The sequence below is a fragment of the Tursiops truncatus genome, chromosome 19 (genome assembly GCF_011762595.2).
Source record: "Tursiops truncatus isolate mTurTru1 chromosome 19, mTurTru1.mat.Y, whole genome shotgun sequence".
NCBI classification, from domain to species: Eukaryota; Metazoa; Chordata; class Mammalia; order Artiodactyla; family Delphinidae; genus Tursiops; species Tursiops truncatus.
Genome location: NC_047052.1, coordinates 13,992,861 through 14,010,917, shown reverse-complemented (window position 1 = coordinate 14,010,917; position 18,057 = coordinate 13,992,861). Strand labels below are relative to the sequence as shown.

Here is an 18,057-nt window from a genome sequence, read left to right as displayed (position 1 = left end):
ATGCTACTTACCACCAAGGGTGGAGGAGATGATGCTGGGAGTGAGTGGAGATAAAGAAGAGGGTGGAAAGAGGAGGAGATGCCAACAGAGGATGACACTAAGAAGGGGTAGTCGTGAAGTAGGAGGAAGGCCAGGAGACTGCAGTGCTCTGGAGTCCAGGTGGATAAAGTATTTTTAAAAAAGAAGGAGAGATCAACTGTGTCCAAAGCTATAGGATAAAACAAGGATGTGGACTTAGCCATTAGATTTGGCAAAGTCATTAGTGACCTTGGTGAGAACAGTTTCTGTGGAATGTTGGGTAGAGAAGTCTGATGGGGTGGGTAGAAGAGAAAAGAGAAAGTGAGGAGGTGGTAATATTGAGTATAAATAACACCTTTGAGGAGTTTTGCTGTAAAGGGTAATTGGAAAAATGGGGCAGTAGCTGGAGGTGGATGTTGAGATTGAGGGTAGTTTATTTAATATTTAAGTTGAGGCTATTTAAGCATTGTTGTAAGCTGATGTTTAAGTTATTTAAGCATTGTTATAAGCTGTGAATGTTCAGTAAAGAGGGAAATTGATGCTTCAGGAAAATCCTAAGGTAAGTGAGAAGGATTGAAATCTAGTACGCAAGGAAAGGGTTTGGTCTTAGATAAGAACAGGAATGAAGGCAGAGTATATGGGTATAGATACAGGTAGATTGGTAGATTTAAGGTAACTTAGAAAGCAAAAAAGCTAAACAGGAAATTAATTACCTTAAGTGGATGATTTGTACATGAATCATGAAGTAACCACATTATCGTTGTATACTAATGATAAAAATGCTCAAAGTAAATTTGGAAGTCCTCGGGTCACTTTACAAGCCAAAGATCAGAGGTCATTCCTTTTTAATAGGTGGAGAAGTATAGATGCCCCTAGGAAGCTGAGACCCCAGGTAAATCATATGAAGAGTCAGAGTGGTAGAGGATAAGGCCCGAGAGACCTGATCAGTCTTGTTTTTAAACTGATGAGGACTTGAGAACTAATTCTTCCCTTTAGAGAGGTGAATTTCAGATTGAGTACTTTTAACTGGTTAGGGAATTTATAACATTTTTCAGGGACAGTGAGTATTAAATGTGCTGAGTCCTAATCAAATCTGGTTTTACTCTGTGTTAGCCATTCCACCATCAAGTTTAGGAGTGGAGAAAAGGGAGAAAGAGGATTGTGACGGCTTAACCGCACTGGCTGTGCTTGCACTTGAATGCCTGGGGAGTCGTTTGCTGCAGTAGAAGACATCATTTTCCTTTGCCTGAGTTGTTAAAGGACAGAATTATTGCCACGTTTGCTTTCTATCATGGAGCTAATATAAAATCAAGATTCATTCTTTTCACTTCTCAGAGTCAAATCTGCCACTTGCATATTCCACTGCCTTTTTTTTTTTTTTTTTTTTAAGTTTGGAGGATAGGCAGGTTGGAAGGAAGGCTAATGCACAGAAAAAAGAATGGATAGGCAGTTTCATCTGGAGGCCATTGTTATATAGAATAACATTTTGGGATATGAAGTAATTCATTGCTAAGTCTCATAGTAGACGGGAGAGAGTTTGGAATAAATATTTTGGCTCTGAATGGTGACCTGATTGCTCTGAATTTAAGTACAGAGGAAGGAAGTACATCAACTGAAGTAATTGCTTAGCTTGCAGACTGACAAAGCCCCCCAAGTCATAACATCTGAATTAATTTTAAGCCAGTAGAGCAATATATAATTGTATATTATATAGTCTAATATAGTCATATTAAATACAGAGCTTAAGACATTGGAATACATTTTTAAGGAGTTTAAAGAATTTCTTCGTATTCTTTTATATGACTTGATTATGAAAAAATATATAATTCTGATCAAACTTCAAATCTTCCTCATTTGGAAATTTGAATATTTCAGTTAGCCTCCTAAAGTATTTTCAGCTGTCTTCAATTCCTTATAGAACAAGGCAGAGAATATGTAAACATAGAATAGATTACTTGGAGATCCCCTCTCATCGTGGATTCAGCAGCATCTTTTGTTCTTTCTCTCAAAGCCTCAGTTAATATTAAGTTTCCACATGTGCCAGCAGCTTTCCAGTTTCTAATTCCCAACAAAACCTTTGCTTGCTGGGTTTGATCTCCTAAGAAAAAATGAAAACAGTACTTATCTCTTTAGGATTCTGATGTAATCAGACTAGACTGTTTTGTTGTTGAATGCTGTGGAGTTTTCTAGGATCAAGTATGCTTCGTGTAATTTGTACTTTCTTATACCTGAATGGCATAATTTTTGAGCCTGGCATTACCATGCAGAAACCAGAATCACTTCAAGAGCTAAGAGTCCAACAACTCAATTTAAATAAATTTCATGAATACTGTCCATTAATTGTTACTACTTGCTCCTACCTTAGGACTTTCATGTTTGCACCTCTCCTTGCCAGGAATGCTCCATTCCTATATCTTGCCTGACTGGATGCTTTGGCTATTCAGGTCTCTATTCGAAGGCCACCTCCTCAGGGAGGCCTCCTTGGTTGTTCTAACCTAAAGCAGCCGCTTCCCATATTATCACTTTACCATGTTTTATTTTCTTCAAAGTCCTTGTTGTTTTTTGAAATTATCTTGTTCCATTATTATCATCATTACCAGGATTATCATTATTATCCTAACAACAAGTACACAAATTGAGTTTTCCTACGTGCCTTACACAAAACATTGTATTTTATGCAACACTTTAGTAATGACAGCTAACATTTATTGAGTACTTAACTACTCGCCAAGCTCTAGGCTAAGCATTTATTGCACTAGGCCAGGTCAGTTTCATCTCTTGCCTGGACTACTGCAGTGGCTGCCTAACTGGCCACCCTTTTTTCATCTTAGCCTCCTTACAGTTCGTTGCCTACATAGCAGCTAGTAATTCTTCTAAAACATAAATCAGGTACATCATGATCCGCTTTCAGCATCTTTAATGTTTTTGGCCATCCTCAGGTCCTAACAATGGCTTACAAGCTCCTGTGTGATCTGGCTTCCCACAACCTCTTTGCTGCATCTCTAACCTCTCCTTACCTTATTCCCCTATGGCCACAGTCTCTGAATCATGCTTCGCCCAGATTACCACCCACCCCCATGACGTCATTTCTCCTTTCACTTAGATTTCTGCTGGAATGTCACCTCCTCATAGAGGCCTTTTCCCACTCACTCTTTTTTTTTTTTTCTTTGCGGTACGCGGGCCTCTCACTGCTGTGGCCTCTCCCGTTGCGGAGCACAGGCTCCGGACGCGCAGGCTCAGCGGCCATGGCTCACGGGCCCAGCCGCTCCGCGGCACGCGGGATCCTCCCGGAACAGGGCACGAACCCACGTCCCCTGCATCGGCAGGCGGACTCTCAACCACTGCACCACCAGGGAAGCCCCCCCACTCACTCTTTATTCCCTTATGCTTTATTTCTCTTCACTCAGCATTATAGTACTCATTTGCCTGTCTTTAGCAAATATTTGTTGAATGTTTACTAAGTACCACGCCCTGTTCTAGGAGCTGGATATGTGAAGTCAATACGATGGGCAGAATCCCTGTTGACATGGAGATATGGGGGGAGGCATACAATAGACTCAATAAATAGGTAACATATATAATATATTAGATGGCTTTGGGAAAACTAAAGCAAACGAAAGGCTAGGGAGTGATGGGACAGGAGAGGGAGAGTTAAGTTTACAATAGGGCAATCAGGGGAGGCCTCAGGGAGAAAATGGACATTGTGCAAAGTCCTGAAGGAAGTGAGGGAGCAAGCAATGTGAATAATTACAGGAAAGCATGTTCTGGATGGAACGAACATCGAGTTTGCAGGCTCTGAAGGGAGAGCATCTCTAGAATACTCAAGAGACAGCAAGGAAACCTGTAGCTGGAGCACAGACGCAAGTGGGGGAGGGGGGAGGTGTGGCCAGAGAAATGACAGGGGTGCCAGACCCTAGCACTCAGAGCCCCCCAGCTCTCTGCTTGGGAGATTCTGAATGGAGGAGCCTCCTGAGCTGACTTATATTTTAACTGGATCCCTCTGGCCCTTGTGTGGAAAATAGACTTTAGGGAGCAAGGGTTGAAATAGAGTCCAGTTAGCCCAGGAAAGATTGGAGTGGCTAGGGTCAGGGTGGCAGGGTGGAAGTAGTGAGACATGTTTGTGGTCTGGATATATTTTGGAGGTCAGTCCTACGAGATTTACTAAGAAATTGAGAAACAGAGTGATCAAGGATGCCTCATGCCAGGATATTAAATCCAGGCCAGTGGAAGGATGGAGATTCATGTACCAAGATGGAGAGGCAGTGAGGGGACAGATTTAGGGTGGAAGGAAGGTCATGAGCAGGACCTCAGTTGGCATTGTGGAGCTTTTGTGGGCATGAGAAAAAGGCTGCCCCTCTAGGCCGATTCAGTTGGAGCCAGCAGAGTGGACTGGATTTCAGGCCCCGTTCCTTCCCTGGGTAGGGTATCTTTATGCACAGTTGCAGGCAGTGGCGTTAGTCAGCAGCTTCGCTTTGGGCCATGGTAAGTTTGTATCCAGTGAGATGTTGATCTGGCTGCTGGGTATGAGTTTGGAGTTCAGGGAGGCAGAGAGACTGCAGGTGTAAAGCTCTGTCGTGGGAACATTCCTGGCTATTTTCTCTTTATATTTATTTAATATATTTGTGTATGTATTGCATTGTACATTAGATATGCTTTATTTACCTGCTCACTGTCTCTTCCGTCACTATGTAAGCTCGAAGTGATCCACGTCTGCCTTTACTACTCAGTTGCATACCCAGACCCAGCTCGGTGCCTGGCACCTGGACACTTAATAAACATGGTTGTATGAATAAACGAATTGGGGATACCACTGCTTTCTACTTGTTCTGTGGGTTTCGTGAAATTGAGTGCATGGCCAGGTCTAAATGTCAGTCAGTATGTCAGACATTCCCATTCCTGCTCTGTGCCTAAAGTCCAAAGAGAGGTTTTAAACCTCCACCACTGAAAACCATTTACTGCATGATTACCAAAAGGAAACTTAAGTTCCAAGAGGCCTTTATACTTATAAAGATTGCCTTGCAGCCAAAACACACACTAAAATGATGGGGAAACTTCAAATGAAGGAAAATGAACCTGGTTTAGATAGCAAATTCCTTTCACAGTGACTTCTGAGCCTATTCTTTTTAATTTTATTTTATTTATTTATTTTTGGCTGCATTGGGTCTTCGTTGCTGCATGCAGGCTTTCCCTACTTGTGGGGAGCGGGGGCTACTCTTTGTGGTGGTGCGCAGGCTTCTCATTGTCGTGGCTTCTCTTGTTGCGGAGCATGGGCTTTAGGCGCGTGGGCTTCAGTAGTTGTGGCATGTGGGCTCAGTAGTTGTGGCTCACGGGCTCAGTAGTTGTGGCGCACAGGCTTAGTTGCTCCGTGGCATGTGGGATCTTCCTGGGCCAGGGCTTGAACCTGTGTCCCCTGCACTGGCAGGCGGATTCTTAACCACTGAGCCACCAGGGAAGCCCCCTGAGCCTATTCTTGAGGAGACTGTTAATGCTTTCCTTTCACATTTAGGTTTGCTTGTTGGTGATGGTTTACTTTTAACTTTTTCTTTGTTGCATTGAGGATGAGATTTCCATTTTCCTATCTTATGAGAGGAGATAAAGGGTGACTTAATTCAGCATTTCTGTTGCATTTAGACTCAAGATTGGGGACGATGGGTGCCTAGGGCCTCAGCATTTTTATTTGGAATGGTCAGTAATGGCTTTGCACGAGAGGTGAGGTTTACAAAGGGCTTTGAATAGGTTAGCGATTGTTGTATAATGACAGACCACTCCCAAATTCAGTTATGGATATTATGGCTCACCAGACTGTGGTTTAGCTAATCTTGACTGGGCCCACCCGTGAGTTGGGTAGGCAACTCTGCTTAACTTGGCTGGGCTCTCTCACATATCTGGGGCAGTAGGCTGGTCTAGCATGGGACGTCTGGGCTCCCATCCTGCCGTAGGCTAGACCAGGCTTGTTTACATGGCAGAGTTTCAAGAGCAAGAATGGAAATGCCCAAAGCTTCTTGAGGCCTTAGCTTGGAACTGGCATAACATAACGTCTGCCACATTCCAGTGGTCAAAGCACAGGGTAAAGAAATAGACTCCACTCATGATGGAGAAGCTGCACAGTCATATTTCAGAGTGTGGTCATAGAGAGACCATTATTCGGAGCTATCAGTCTAACACATGGCTTGAAGGATAAGTAGGTAGGGTTTAGAAGGAGGACGTGAAGTTACTGGTGTGAACCTCCTCTGATCTAAAGAAGAATGAGCCTCAACTGTCCCACATCCCACCTCCCTAATATCCGGGAAACACAAGAAGCATAAGCTTCTCTATTGGCTTGTAGGTTTTAATACTTGAACTGTTCTCTTTTTCTTAGAAAAGAGTATCTCATTGAAGGTACATCCATAATTGTCTTGAGAAGGTTTCATAGAATATATATATATATTAAGTTGTTTTGCAAGTTGCTTGGCATACAGCCATATTTCTTGCAGTTATCTTGGTCATGTTGGTGTTTCCACAAGTAATGATTATACCCTTCTCTTGTAGGACTATGCCCATATGTTGACCTGTGTCACTGAAAGAGAAAAGTTTATTGTGCCCATCAAAGCTAGAGGTGCACGAGCCATCCTAGATTTTCCTGACAAGCTGAATTTTTCTGCTTGCCCTGTTAAATACAGCACTCAGAAGATTCTGCTGGTGCGAAACATTGGCAACAAAGATGCTGTGTTTCACCTCAAAACTCATAGGTACGCATTCCTTCAGCTTTTGTTTTTGATTGATTATAACTAAATCTAGTCAGCACATGTAGTCTCCTAGAATAGCAGTCAAGATGCAGCTGCTTATTACAGTCTTCACTTGCAAGGATGGGAGACCTCAATGATGTGGGGCAGACTACTTCTTCATCCCACGAGGAACCCAAAATTCAAGGTTACCTGTTTGGGTACGGGTGGTTTTCTGAAATGCTGGATAAGAGACTTTCTATTTAGCATAGCGAATGGCTCATGGGAATATATTAATAAACATATTTGTTGTGACTGAGACTTTTATAACTGGCTGTATTAGTTTTCTACTCCTATTGTAATAAATTACCACAAACTTCATGGCTTGAAACAACACAAATCTATTATCTGACCCTTCAGTAGATCAGAATCCTCACTGGGCTAAACTCCCAGTGTGGGCAGGGCTGTGTTCTTTTCTGGAGGCTTGATGGGAGGATCCATTTCTTTGCCTTGTCCAGCTCTAGAGGCCACCCACAATTTTCTTATCTGAAAAACGGGGGAAAGTAGCCACCTTATGGGGTTGTTGTGAGGAATAGATGAATTAATAAACATAAACTGCTGGTATATAGCAGGTACTGTATAGTGAGTGTTTCTTCTTTTATTGTTTCTTTAAATGACCTACTGCCAGTGTGGTGGGCAGAATAATGGCTCCTCAAATATGTGCATGTCCTAATCCCCAGAACCTGGAAATGTGTAGTGTTACATGACAGAGGGGACTAGGGCTGTAGATGTCATTAAGGTTGCTAATCAGCTGACCTTAAAATGGGCAGATTATCCTGGATTATCTGGGTGGGCCAAGTGTAATCACAAACATCTTTAAAAGTAGAAGGAGGCAGAAGAAGAGTTTGAAGTGATGAGATATGAGAAGAACTCAACCTGCTTTGAAGATGAGAAAGCTGAGCAATAGAGAGGTTGTATAACTTGCTCAAGAGCACACAGCTAGTAAGTGAAGCTGTTTGATTTTAATCTGATAATTTATGGTGTAGCTATAGTGTAGTAGACATTATGGGACAATATAAATATTATGGGACAATCCTTGCCCTCAATGATCTCTCTTATAAGATGGGGAAGAATGGTTGTTATGGTTGTTACGTGAAGATGCTGGCTGATTAGCAGGGCCATAACAAGAATGGCCAGCTTGGGAACACGGGAGACAGAAGGTCAAGTTCTTTTTCTATGACTTTTTAAAAATAAGGCAGGTATTGAGCTGGGTCATTTTCATAAGGGCTTTATCTGTGGAATCCTTCGCTAGTTTAAGGACAATCTCTAGTTTAAGGACACATCTCTCCAGTAAGGATTAGCATTTACTTCTGCCTGGTTCCCAAAGATTAGACTACATGGACTGCCTCTCTGGTAATTTCTTGGCTTACGGGTTCCTGGACTGATCATGCATATCTAAACCCTAAACTGGTAGAATACACATGTCCAAAGTATGCATTCCCTAGAGAATCCTTGTTTCCCTCATTCAAAACCACGATAGACATCTTTCCTTGTGCTAATGGGAGAATGTTTTGGTAACCCTTGAAGTTTCCCAGGTTTATATGGGGATTTTGTTACCATTCCCCTGACTTAACCATCCCAAGACCTTGTATCCTGCTGCTATTAGCAGGGCTGTTAAAACCCAAGCTTCAAGGGCTCAGTGGCTTACTGCTCTGGTTCTTATTTCCTCTTGTTTTTGAATCCTGTGGATTTGCCTCTTTTTTTTTGCATGCTCAGCTACACATTTATGTAAGTTGTATTTTATCCAGACTTTCTAGGTATTTTCTGGTGGAAGAGTTTTCGGGTTACTTGGTCTGCCATATTGTAGGTAGCAGGGATGCCATAATGTGGGTTGAGGCACATCCCTCAGGAGGGAAAATGTGTTTATTCTTACATGTGTCCCAGGAGCATCACTAGCTCTAAACCATTTCATGTAGATTCAAGTTTCTGTTTGGTATCATTTTTTCCTGGCTGAAAAACTACTTTAATATTTCCTGTAGCACAGATCTAGTGGATATTATCTCAGTTTTTGTCTACTTGAAAAAAAGTATTTTGCCTTCATTTTTTGAAAGATTTTTTCTCTACAGTATAGAATTGTGAAATGGCAGTTATATATACATTTTTTTTAGTACTTTAAAGATGTCACTTCATTGTCTTTTGGCTTACATTTTTCTAATGAGAATTCTGCTGTAATTCCTAGCTTTGTTCTTCTGTAGGTAATTATGTCTTTTTCTTGGGCTGCCTCAAGATTTTGTCTTTATATTTGGTTTTTAGCAGTTTGAATGTGATGTGTCTAGATGTGGATTTTGTTTTTGGTTGTTTTTTGGTTTAAGGATCTTATTTTGCTTTTATTTGGTTTTCGTTTCAATTCTGCATGAAGTTCTCTGAGCTTCTTGGATCTGTCATTATTTTTGGAAAACATCAGCCATTATCTCTTCAAATATTTCTTTTCTCCATCCTCTCTCACCATTTCTTCTGCTTGTAGGAATGTTCTATCTGCCACAGGTGAAATACTCTGCACATGTCTTGTCTTCTTTAGGGGCAGGGGATTGTCCATTTTTGTTTGCCCTGCAATCTCAGCTCTCTAATGGGTTTGAGAAAAATTGTGATTTTGTTGTTTATCTGGTTTTTTGTTGTTGTTGTTGTTGTTAGGGTAAAAGAAACACTCTTTTCAGCTCTCTGCATCCTGGGTGGAAGCAAGACTCTGACCCACTTTAGGTAAATCAACCGTCAGAGGCAAAGGAAAAATTCTTTTGAAAATCAGTGTCTCCTGACATTGTCAAAGTGCTTATAAAGGCTTCTTTTGTCATTTCGTGGTGAGACTCATATTTTGATTGAAGGGAAGAGAGCAAGTTGTTCAACTGGCTCACAATGACTTAGAAAGAACCAATCTCTTTTGGTTAAAAAAAAAAAAAGAACTTTCATAACCACCATCCATAATACACATTAAAAACTTCCTGTGACATTGGTATTGTTCCAATGAAAAAGAGAGTCCACCTAAGGTGGAAAAACAAGCACAGGCAGCACATCTTCCTGAACTGTTTGGCTGAATCTTAAAAACTACACATAATTGGCAATACATTCATGTAAAGTGAAACAAAATCACAGATTTAATAGTGTGAAGTTGCGGGAAAAGATCTAAAACTTTTATATCCATGTAACTGTGAATGTGAATCATCTTTTCCTAATGTAGAAACACTTCTAAGGTAAAATGGTGAGCTAACTCAAGGACTAGCCAGCAATCATAATGACATTAAAAACTCTAGTCCAACATTCCCATTTTACAGATGAAAGAAGTAAGGTCTGAGAAGGTAAATGACTTAGCCAAGTTCCCCCAGTAAGTTAATAGCAAAACTTGGATTAAAACAAACATGGGCCAGTTCTGGCCTTGTTTACCTCATGATCCATTCCTTGCCCTTCCCAGGCTTTGCTCAGTATCTATGTTGGGCTGTGTTAGCCCCTCTAGCCTCCACGACCTGCTGGATTCCACCTGGGTTTGATCAGTGGGGGGCACTAGAAGGAGGTTGGAGAGTAGGAAGAAGTCAGAGTATTTCTCTTCCTCCCTGTCTAACTTCAGTAGAGTCCCCAGCAAGCAGCTGTATCTCCTCTGTGGTTCTAGCTCCTGTCAGACAGACCTGCTATGGTTCCAACTTCTGCCAGGTCCCCAGGATCTGCTAATACTTCCTCCTCTCCTTTGGTTTCCAGCCCAGTGGTGGAAATGGCTTACTGCTATTACCAATCCCTGAGCTATCTCACCATCTTAAGTTGGGCTTTTCATAGCTTTCATCTTCTGTGTAACCAAGTCTTTCAATTAAATTTCCTGTTTATTTTTGTTTTCCTGTTTAGACTCTGCACAAAATGGTACTTTTATGCACAAAATGGTTCTTTCCACAAAATGCATGTATTCCAACCATGATGTCAATTCTGTGAGCTACCTCAAATCCTTCCAATAAATCCCTTTTCTGTCTAAGTTAGCCAGAATTGGTTTCTATTGTTTGCAACTGAAAACCCTAACGACTACAATGAGAAAGAATGCAGTTGAATTTGTGGTCACATTTTATTGAATCAGAATGTCTGAGGGGATTCCCTGATGAGTATCCATTCTGAAAAGTGCACAGGTGATTGTGTTGCCCAGACAGGGCTGAGGACCACTCTTTCATTGACAACATGATTGTCAATAGACATAGTGGAGCAGTATATGTAGTTTGAGAATTTGGAGTCAAAAACATAGGGTCTATACTCTTGGTCTTGCTGCTTTTATAGGCATTATACAGTTAGAAATAATATCTCACAGGAAATTGTTTAAAAAACAAATCATATTCTTTTCGTTGAAATAATGATTTAATTAATGGTGAAGTTTATAAGTGGTCAGGTTCATATAAATTATAAAAAATAAAACTTTATGTGTCTGTTGCTCCCATTAGAATATGATCTCAAATGCAAGGATTGTATCTCTTTTCATTTGTATGTCCCCAGCATCTAGCAAAGTGTCTAGAATAAATAAGTGCTTAATAAATGTTTATAGGATGCCTAACCAACAATATATCACAACAGCAGAGCTACAACTATAAACCTCTACAATAATTTAAAAAAAAAATCATGCTCCAAGTACTATAAAAGAGGCATAGTGTTTTTTTACACTAATAAAAGGAGCCTCAATGTGCTATAAAGTATACAGAGAACATAAACAATTACTCTTCACCTTTATTACAGATTTGACCTAAAACTCGAGTAGGTACCAGAATAACTTTGACTATTAAAGTAGGATTAATTTTGGAAGGTGAAATAGAAAGAATTAAGGAGCACTTTCAAAATCTAAAATCTCAATTTAGGAATCAGTTAATAAGAAAGATTATCTGAAGGAAAAATACTAATTTTATATTCAATGTTTAATATAATAGAACCAGTATTTAGTCTTCTGCTAAAATATTGAATCATTTGAATGGAATAGTTTTAGTTCTTAAGAGCAGTTCATAGTGGATTGAACAAAAACTCAAAATCTTTCTTGTGGCTCATGATTTTACACAAACCCGAGTTCCCTCCCTAATCAAGTATTCGGTATTAATGAGGATGTGATATCGAAACCAGACATTCTGGTAGACAGAGGCAGCTTTATACCCTGGAGGAACAGCACCTTTTACCTCTCTGTAAGATCATTTTCTGGTACTTGGTATTCTCTAGCCTTTTCAGCCTGTCTGCCTCTAGTAAAATGAATACAAAATCAAATTATAGACAATGTTTAAGCACCAGAACTTAACACACTCTATCCAATTAATGTCTGACTTATAGAGAAAGCTTAGGCGGCTCTAAGTAGCATATGGCTATCCCAGGTGATTTTCTAACCACTGAAGAAGTTTAGTGTAATATAAACCCAACAATTAGCACAAAAGGGAAGAATCTGTTACCACTGTATGGAATTAGGATTTCTGGAGGTCCTAAGAAGAGTCCCTTTGTCCATAGAAAATCAGCTTACGTTCTGTAATGTAATACTATCCAATTCATTTCAAAACTGTTATTTTGCTACTAAGAAATGTTTGGGGAAAAAAATGAAAGCACAGTGTAGGGAGAAAAATATTAGAAACTGGGGAAGCGGAGGTAGAAGAGAATGTTACAATGTTGTTCCCAAAGCCAGGAAACTGGGGCCAGTTCTCAATTCTTCAGATTCTTCCTGAGGCCATAAGGAAGGAAAGAACTTTAAAGACGCTGAGACTCACCTTCATCTCCCATCAAGCAGAGATTCTTGTGATACCAAAAGTCTGCTCCTTTTCTGTTCCGCCACGTTGTTATAAAGATTAAATAAAGATTAGAGATATTTTTAATTTCCCTTTAAAAGTTGATTATAATTCAATTTAACAACCTCTTTTGAGAGGCTCCTATGAGTAAAGAGCTATGCATGGGGTAGTGAGAGACACAAAGATGAATCTAACCAGGTGGCTTCCACATTTAGGGATGGTTTGGGGAGAGAGAAAAAAACTTGAAGGCAGGCTTCCGTCCTTGCTCTACCACTACCTAGTTGGGTAGCTTTGGGCCAGTTGCCTGCCCTTTTAGAGCATCTGCTTTCTCGTATCTAAAATGCAAATAACAAGACCTACTTTCTCAAGATTTTGTGAGGATTAAAAGAATTGACATATGTAAAATGCCTACTGTAGTACCCAGCATAGAGTATGTGCTAATGAAATTTTGTTTGCTTTCTCTTTCCTTTCATCTCAAGAGTCTCTAGCTATTGGGAGAGACAGGCATGAAAACTTATTATTGTACAAGGTGAGCTAATGTAAGAAGTAAAAATAAAGTTATGGCCTCTGAGAGGAAGGAGACATTATTAATAAGAGAGAGAATCAGGAAAGATTCTATTTAAAAGGTAACTTTGAGTCTAGGCTATGATGGGTGACTTTGGAAGGAGTATGACATGGAAACGGTGAATGTTCCTATCTGACCCAAGCAGTTCTGGAACTATGTAGGGGGCACTGTCTGGTTGGAAGGAAGAGTAGGTGCAGTGCTGGGGAAGGTTATGGATGTAGAGACTAAAGCCCTCCCATTCCGTCCCACCCCAGTCTGACATAGAATGTGACAGGTGTATAATGTATTTGGACAGATGTATCTGTTTAATGAGAAGGCCAAAACTAGTTGGGAGTAGATTGTGTGGGACCTCAAATGTCGAGGACTTTGAACTTTATTACATAAGTTATGGGGGCCACTGAAGGTGTTTGAACAAGAGATTGATGTGTTATATCCTGTGTGTGATTTTTTACAATGTCTCTAGAGCAGTGTGAAGGATTGAGAGGAGGATGATAAAAACCTGAATACCCAAGATCGTCCTCCGGCTGCCAACAAGGGAGATAACAACAGCAATAACAAAAATAATAATAAACATTTGTTTAGCATTTCCTACATGCCAGACATTATTCTACGCTTTTACCTGTATCAACTCCTTTAATTCTCACTACAACCCTGTGAAATGGGTGCTGTCTTTATCCTCATTTTACAGTTGAGGAAACTGAATGTTCAGTGACTTACCCAAGCTCATGGCTGATCTGGGTTTTGAACTTATTCAGTTGGCTCCAGGCTAGTAACTACTACCTCTTGGTGCCCCTACAACAGTGCCTGGAGTTCATTGGAGGTTCGGTGCTGAAGGTATGGGAAAAGGACAGAGAAAGGAATGGGAAAGTAGTGAAAGGAGAGGGCAATCCAAATAGAGGGCACCAGAGAAAATAAACAAGTGCCCGTGGTAGGAAGCACTCGAGGTCCTGCAGTGATAATCTCAGGTACCACCAAGTGCTACCCATGCTGTAAGCTCCGTACCCTCATAGAAGAAAGGTTAGGTTTTCTGAAATTAAGTTCATTATCTAAGGTAAGGTTTAAGGACTGAAGACTAAAAACAGTTGCGATAGAAGTAAATAATCAGAAACAGTTTAGCCTGCCAGATACATTGTCCAACACATTACTTTGAAAAACTGGCAATTTAAAGAAATGAAATGGACCATGAAAATAATTAAAAGGGCTGGGTTTCCTGTTTAGAAGGAAGAGCTCTGTAAGTTATTTAAGGTACTTCATGATCAGATCCAGCTTCTCTCTTACTCTTCCTTTCCAGGACAATTAAAGTCAACTGTTTCCTGTTCCCAGATCCACTCTACCTCCCCATAAGGTCTGCATGCCCAAATTCTATTTTCAAGACACAGATGTCCCCAGTTTGCCTTTCCAAATGCTCTCCACCCTTCTCCAGCTTACTCTCACCCAGGAGGCTAACCTATATGGCAGAGGTCGTTAGGCTCCCCATGCCTTTGGCTTCTGGTTGGGTTCAGCCAGTGGGAGTCCCAGCAGGCAATCAGGCAAAGGATGTGAGGTCAAGGCACTTTTCCCCCTAGTGTCCTATGTGTGAGGTCTCCTGGGCTGACTGTCTCTCTTAACTAAAGCCCTTTGAGCCTCATAAGGCAGCCTTCTCTTAGGACTCTGGTGGGTTTCAAAACCACTCCTTCTCCTTGGCTCTTTGGGCCTAGAGGTGGTAACAGTTCTACTGTTAACAACCCTGGGCAATTGCATCATCTCTTGTAGTTTCCCTACACCCCTTCCCCCCTTTTAAAAAGACCCCTTGTTAGACTGCCCTCACCTTATCCTTGTGTGATTGTGTGATCACTTTACTTTTGAGACTCTGGTATGTTTTTCCGTCATAAAACCCTCTCTTCGCTGAACTCTCGCAAAACTTGATTTTTATCCCTTTGAAGGTACTGTTCTTTTGCAAATTACAGTATTTGCATACATGTTATAAGTCTGTCCTTTACCGGAATCACTCAGTGAATGTTAAAAGAAAGGCTAAATGGCAAGGATACAAACAAGAATATTATGCATCATTTAAGTTTTTCTTACATTTGTTGTTCTATTACTGTTATTTTAACATTAATACTAAAGTTCTTTCACATTAACGGGAAGGTATACTTATGAATCACTGAATTGTGGTGTCGGGTCTGTGTTGTCTGCAGAACTGGAACTCATGTCTCCTCTCCCCTTTCCCCTCGCACTAGTCGGGAATGTGTTCTTTTTTTTTTTTTTATTGGAGTATAATTGCTTTACAGTGTTGCATTAGTTTCTGCTGTACAAGGAAGTGAATCAGCTATATGTGTACATATAGGAATGTGTTCTGATTATGTGTCTCCACGTGTGTTGCAGGCCCTTCTCTGTAGAGCCATCTATTGGAACCCTTAATGTAGGAGAGTCCATGCAACTGGAAGTGGATTTTGAGCCACAAACCGTGGGCAATCACAGCGAAAAACTTATTGTGTGTTACGACACAGGTATGTGTTATTCTTTGTTAAAAGTTCTACATTTTAAGAAAGGTCAGATGGAAAACATGATGAGGCAAAACAGGAAATGGTTATTTTGGCTGCATTAGAGTAAGCTAAGACCCACAAGGTAAAGAACTAAAGACTGAACGCCTCCAGCAGAAATGATGCTGAGCCACGTATAAATCCCACCTACCAGTTTCTCCTGTGCTTGAAAGCCTGAGAAATATAGGGCTCAGAAGGAACGGAAGAAACCCATACCCAGAAGTTACACTGGTAGGCTGAGGTTATTTATATGTAAATGGGAACTTGAAGGTAACGTAATAACACATGGGTTTTCCAGTTACTGCTGCATTAGTCTAACATTTAAAAAATACAGACCCGAGTTCAGAATGTTCTCGTGTGTGTCCTCTAACTGGATGTAAGATCCGGTTACTTTAATCCTTAGAATATACAAATGTCTTACTTAAATCTAGGACTTTGTCTATTGCTGCTAGCATTTTCTTGAAGGCCCCACCCAGGATAGTAATGAAAATTCACTTATTGTTTTTGCAAATATTTAATCTATGGTCATGTAGACTGCATGTACATTACGCGAGTCTCTGAAGTTGGTTTTCAAATTAATATTTATTACTACTATTTATTATTTCATGATTTTTCTCATTTCCTTCTCACTTCTTTTTTACCCATTTGTGTTGATTGATCCAGATTGTCTGCATCAGAAGGTCACTGTAGGGAGAAAACAGAAGTGCACAGTCAGGGAAAAAGCAACAAATGATACCTAGGTCATAGTTCAGAGTTGCTGACTTTGTGGATGCTTATCTGAGCAGGATCAATCAAGCCCTTGAATAAGGACGTGTGGTTAAGTGGTCCTGGCTCCACACTGCCCAGCATAACAACAATTCATAATCAGTGGCACAATCTATATTTATCCTTTAGTGTTGTCCACAATTCACTGGCTGCTAGTAAGAAAAACCTAACCTGGACTAGCTTAAGCAAAAGGGGGAAGTTTTGGCCCATGTAACCCAACAGTGGAAGATTAAAAGCACAGTACATAACCCACCAGGGATGTCAGTTTTTCAAAGTAGTGCCATTTTACACTCCCACCAGCCAAGCTTGGGAGTTCCAGTTGCTTCACACCCTCGCCTACCCATAGTGTTGTATTGTTCATTTTAGGTATACTGGATGTATAAAGTGATGTCTTCTGGTGGTTTTAATTTTTATTTCTCTAATGATTAATGATGTTCAACACCTTTTCATGTGCTTGCTGGCTTTTCATGTATCTTTTAAATTTAAGTGTTGAAGTCTTTTGCTCATTTTTGAGTTGTTTTTCCTTTTATCATTAATTTGTAAGAGTACTTTACAACTTGTTATTCTGAATACTAGTCATTTGTCAAGTATATGTGTTGTTAATTTTCTCTACCAGTCTGTAGATTGCCTTTTCATTTCCTTAATGGTATTTCTTGATGAGCTGACATTTTAAATTTTTATGAAATCTGTATTATCATTTTTTTAAATGTAATAACTTTTTAAAATTTATTTATTTTTGGCTGTGTTGGGTCTTTGTTGCTGCATGTGGGCTTTCTCTAGTTGCGGCGAGCGGGGGCGGGCTTCTCATTGCAGTGGCTTCTCTTGTTGCGGAGCACGGGCTCTATGCACGTGAACTTCAGTAGTTGTGGCGTGCGGGCTCAGTAGTTGTGGCGCACAGGCTTAGTTGCCCCACGGCACGTGGGATCTTCCCGGACCAGGGCTCAAACCCGTGTCCACTGCATTGGCAGGTGGATTCTTAACCACTGCGTCACCAGGGAAGCCCTTTTTTCTTTCAAGATTAATGCTTTTGCCTTCTTGCTAAGAAATCTTTGCCTTTTCCAAGATCATGAATATGTTCTCCTGTGTTTACTTTTAGAAGGGCAGTAGTTTTAGCTGCTAGTTTAAGTTAATGATTTGTCTTTGATTTCAGTTTTGCATATGTGTCAGGTGCGGACCATGTTTCTTTTTTTTTTCTCCATGTGGGTTATTGGCTCATCTCCATTCTATTATCTTATTCTGGTATTCCAACTACTTTATTATTCTATTACTTACTCTACTATTAGTCTGTTATTTATTACTTTTAACCTCTATTTTATGTTTTCCATTTTTTTGTAGACTTCTCTGGATACTGTCTCCCTATCTATTGTCCCATTCAATAATTCCCTCTTCAGCGAAGACTCACCTGCTGAGTTTTAATTTTTCAATTATTATAATTATTTTAATTTCTGAAAGTTTTATTTGGTTCTTGTCAAATCTGATTGCTGTCTACTCTTTTATTTTTCATGTTTCCCTTTTATTTCTTAAATATATTAAACATATTTATATTGTGTATGTGGTAATTCAAACATATTAAGTCTGCTCATCTATTTATTTATTTTGCTGTTTGTTGTTTCTTATGGTTTTTCAATCATGGTATCTGCAGAGGAGGAAAAATGTCTTTTTCCTCTACCCATTTAGGTTTTTAAATGGGGCCCCTGTAACAAAAGACAGATTAA

General features: G+C 40.2%; 1 protein-coding gene across 1 annotated transcript in view; it reads left to right on the top strand.

Annotated features, from left to right (window-relative positions):
• The window catches only part of HYDIN (HYDIN axonemal central pair apparatus protein), a 433,086-nt gene that overhangs the window by 110,917 nt on the left and 304,112 nt on the right, over positions 1–18,057 (top strand). Inside the window, exons 7-8 of the mRNA XM_073796828.1 lie at positions 6,547–6,746; positions 15,420–15,544. Of these exons, the coding sequence (XP_073652929.1) occupies positions 6,547–6,746; positions 15,420–15,544 (325 nt within the window). The remainder of the gene's footprint in view (positions 1–6,546; positions 6,747–15,419; positions 15,545–18,057) is intronic.